At 36.9% G+C, this 2,500-nt stretch overlaps 1 protein-coding gene across 1 annotated transcript in view; it reads right to left on the bottom strand.

The window, feature by feature from the left end:
• Positions 1 to 2,500, bottom strand: part of pik3c2a (phosphatidylinositol-4-phosphate 3-kinase, catalytic subunit type 2 alpha) — a 77,067-nt gene that overhangs the window by 1,491 nt on the left and 73,076 nt on the right. The window contains exons 29-33 of the mRNA XM_062042808.1: positions 1,475 to 1,592; positions 1,322 to 1,403; positions 1,125 to 1,231; positions 931 to 1,056; positions 1 to 78 (exon numbers count right to left, since the gene is read on the bottom strand). The exon at positions 1 to 78 is cut by the window's left edge and continues 1,491 nt beyond it. Of these exons, the coding sequence (XP_061898792.1) occupies positions 1 to 78; positions 931 to 1,056; positions 1,125 to 1,231; positions 1,322 to 1,403; positions 1,475 to 1,592 (511 nt within the window). The remainder of the gene's footprint in view (positions 79 to 930; positions 1,057 to 1,124; positions 1,232 to 1,321; positions 1,404 to 1,474; positions 1,593 to 2,500) is intronic.

The following is a 2,500-nucleotide window of genomic DNA, read 5'->3' as shown; positions in this document are numbered from 1 at the left end:
CAGGGACTCGGCGCTGAGCACGCTGAGCTGCAGCTCGCGGATGCCCAGCGTCTCCTTGCTGTAGCCGCTGTACACCAGCTGAGGGAGAAGAGGGTGTCGTCAGCACGGCGGCATTGGACAGTCTCGCAGAAGCGTGGCAGCCATTTTGGCTTTGCTTTACGTCCCTCACATTCACATGGACACATTCTGCAGCTTAAGCAGGCTCTACTGTAGAAGTTGACTCGTCCGACATCAGCAAAAAAAACAAGTATTGGGTTACATGGACTTGTAGGGCTGGACGTTTATGGCACAAATTATAATTACGATTATTTTTATTGATACACGATTAATTATTCGAAAACATGAGTATTGATTGTACCACCAAAACTCCAATTTAAACAGTAAAAAAAAAACGGATATAAATTGGTTGGTTGAAGTTTATTTCCAACATGTATACAATTTCAGTAAGATACTTCACGTAACAAACGTGTCCGCATCACTCAAGTCATGACGTGAACTATTGTCGCCAAAAAACACCCCATTTAAACTTAAAGACAGCATAAATCCATTCCAGAAAGCTTATAATAAATAGGTTAATGTTTTTCATTCCAATCATTGTTCTTTGACTAATTCTACTTGATTAAACCTTTTCAAACATTCCAGCATACAAAATAATAAAAGTATGTATGATTCCTGCTAATATCGTATTGGATCATTAACGTATCGGCAATATTGGAAGTGAAAAAGTTGTATTGGGACTCCTCTATTCCATTTTCTTTACTTTGTTATTATTATCACACTCTCAAAAGATCAATACGTTTATCTATTTAAAATGATTTCTTCTAGAATAGGATCTCGATTGAAAGAAGGACGTCCTCGAAATCCGATGAAGTTCCACAAATATAAGCCTCGGCAGAGGTATCCAGGTCGCTCTTAGTGGTGTCCACTCACCATCTCATTGAAAGTCGGGTTCCTGGTCTTCCTGGAGATCTTGGTCTTCCGCTTGGAGGTCTTGTGTGGATCCGGGAGCAGGTAGGTCTTCACGTAGGGGTTAGGGTCCGTTCCTTCCTCAGACACCTAGAAGGAAACGTTGTGGTGAGGGCGTGAGAGAGAGGTGTCGTGTGTCTGACGCTGGGCGTGCTTACCAGGTCCTTGATGTGCATGACCATGATGAAGAGCGTGCTGTTCCTGTACGAGATGGACAGTTTGACCTCACCCTCCACGCGGCCTGACGTGGGACTCAGCGGGGGCTCTGCAACACATTCTTTGTTATCTCAGTGTTTGTTTGTTTTATCACAGAATAAACCGGGAAACGACAGCAGCAACATGAAGATGTGCTCACCAAGAGCTTTAGGGGATGCCTCCAAGCCTTCGGCCTTGTCATCTCGGGCCACTGGGTGGAAGAAGGTGTAGATCAGGTCGCACTGCAAGAGAACAATTTTAGGTGTAATACACACTTTTATGCACTATCAGGTGTGTGTGTGCGCGTGTGTACCTGAGTGACCTCCGAGGAGCTCCTCATCAGGTTGTGGATATAGTTGCTCAGCTCCAGCTTTCTCTTGGCCGCCACCTCTTTGATGTGAGTGCGACCCAGCACCATTTTATTCGAAAAACTGAAAAAAAATCAGCCATATATATATATACATACATATGCACATATACAGTACATACATATATACATATACGTATATATATGTATATACACATATATGCATATACATGTATATACACATATATGCATATAGATAGATAAGTAGTACTTTATTGATTCCTTCAGGAGAGTTCCCTCAGGAAAAAAAAAGAAAAAAAGAAGCAAAATATGCATATACACATATGCATATACACAAATATATATATATATATATATATATATATATATATATATATATATATATATATATATATATATATATATATATATATATATATATATATATATATATATATATATATATATATATATATATATATATACACACATATATTTATATGCATATATACATATGCTAGGGCTGCAACAACTAATCGATTAAATCGATTAAAATCGATTATAAAAATAGTTGGCGATTAATTGTCATCGATTCGTTGGATCTATGCTATGTGCATGCACAGAGGCTACTTTAAAAAAAATTTTTTTAATAAACCTTTATTTATAAACTGCAACATTCACAAACAGCTGAGAAACAATCAAAATAAGTATGGGGCCAGTATGCTGTTTTTTTTCCAATAAAATACTGGAAAGGATAGAAATGTAGTTTGTCTCTTTTATCCGATTAGTAATCGATTAATCGAAGTAATAATTGACAGATTAATCGATTATCAAATTAGTTGTTAGTTGCAGCCCTAATATATGCATATATATATAGGCATATACACATATGCCTATATACATATACACATATGCATATATACATATGCATATACATACACATACACATATATGCATACACATATACACATATATATGCATATATACATATATATGCATACCGGTATATACATATATATGCATATATACATA

The sequence above is a fragment of the Entelurus aequoreus genome, linkage group LG03, assembly GCF_033978785.1.
Source record: "Entelurus aequoreus isolate RoL-2023_Sb linkage group LG03, RoL_Eaeq_v1.1, whole genome shotgun sequence".
Taxonomy (NCBI): Eukaryota; Metazoa; Chordata; class Actinopteri; order Syngnathiformes; family Syngnathidae; genus Entelurus; species Entelurus aequoreus.
The sequence above is the reverse complement of the archived record's forward strand: the minus strand, read 5'-3'. Positions and strand labels throughout refer to the sequence as shown.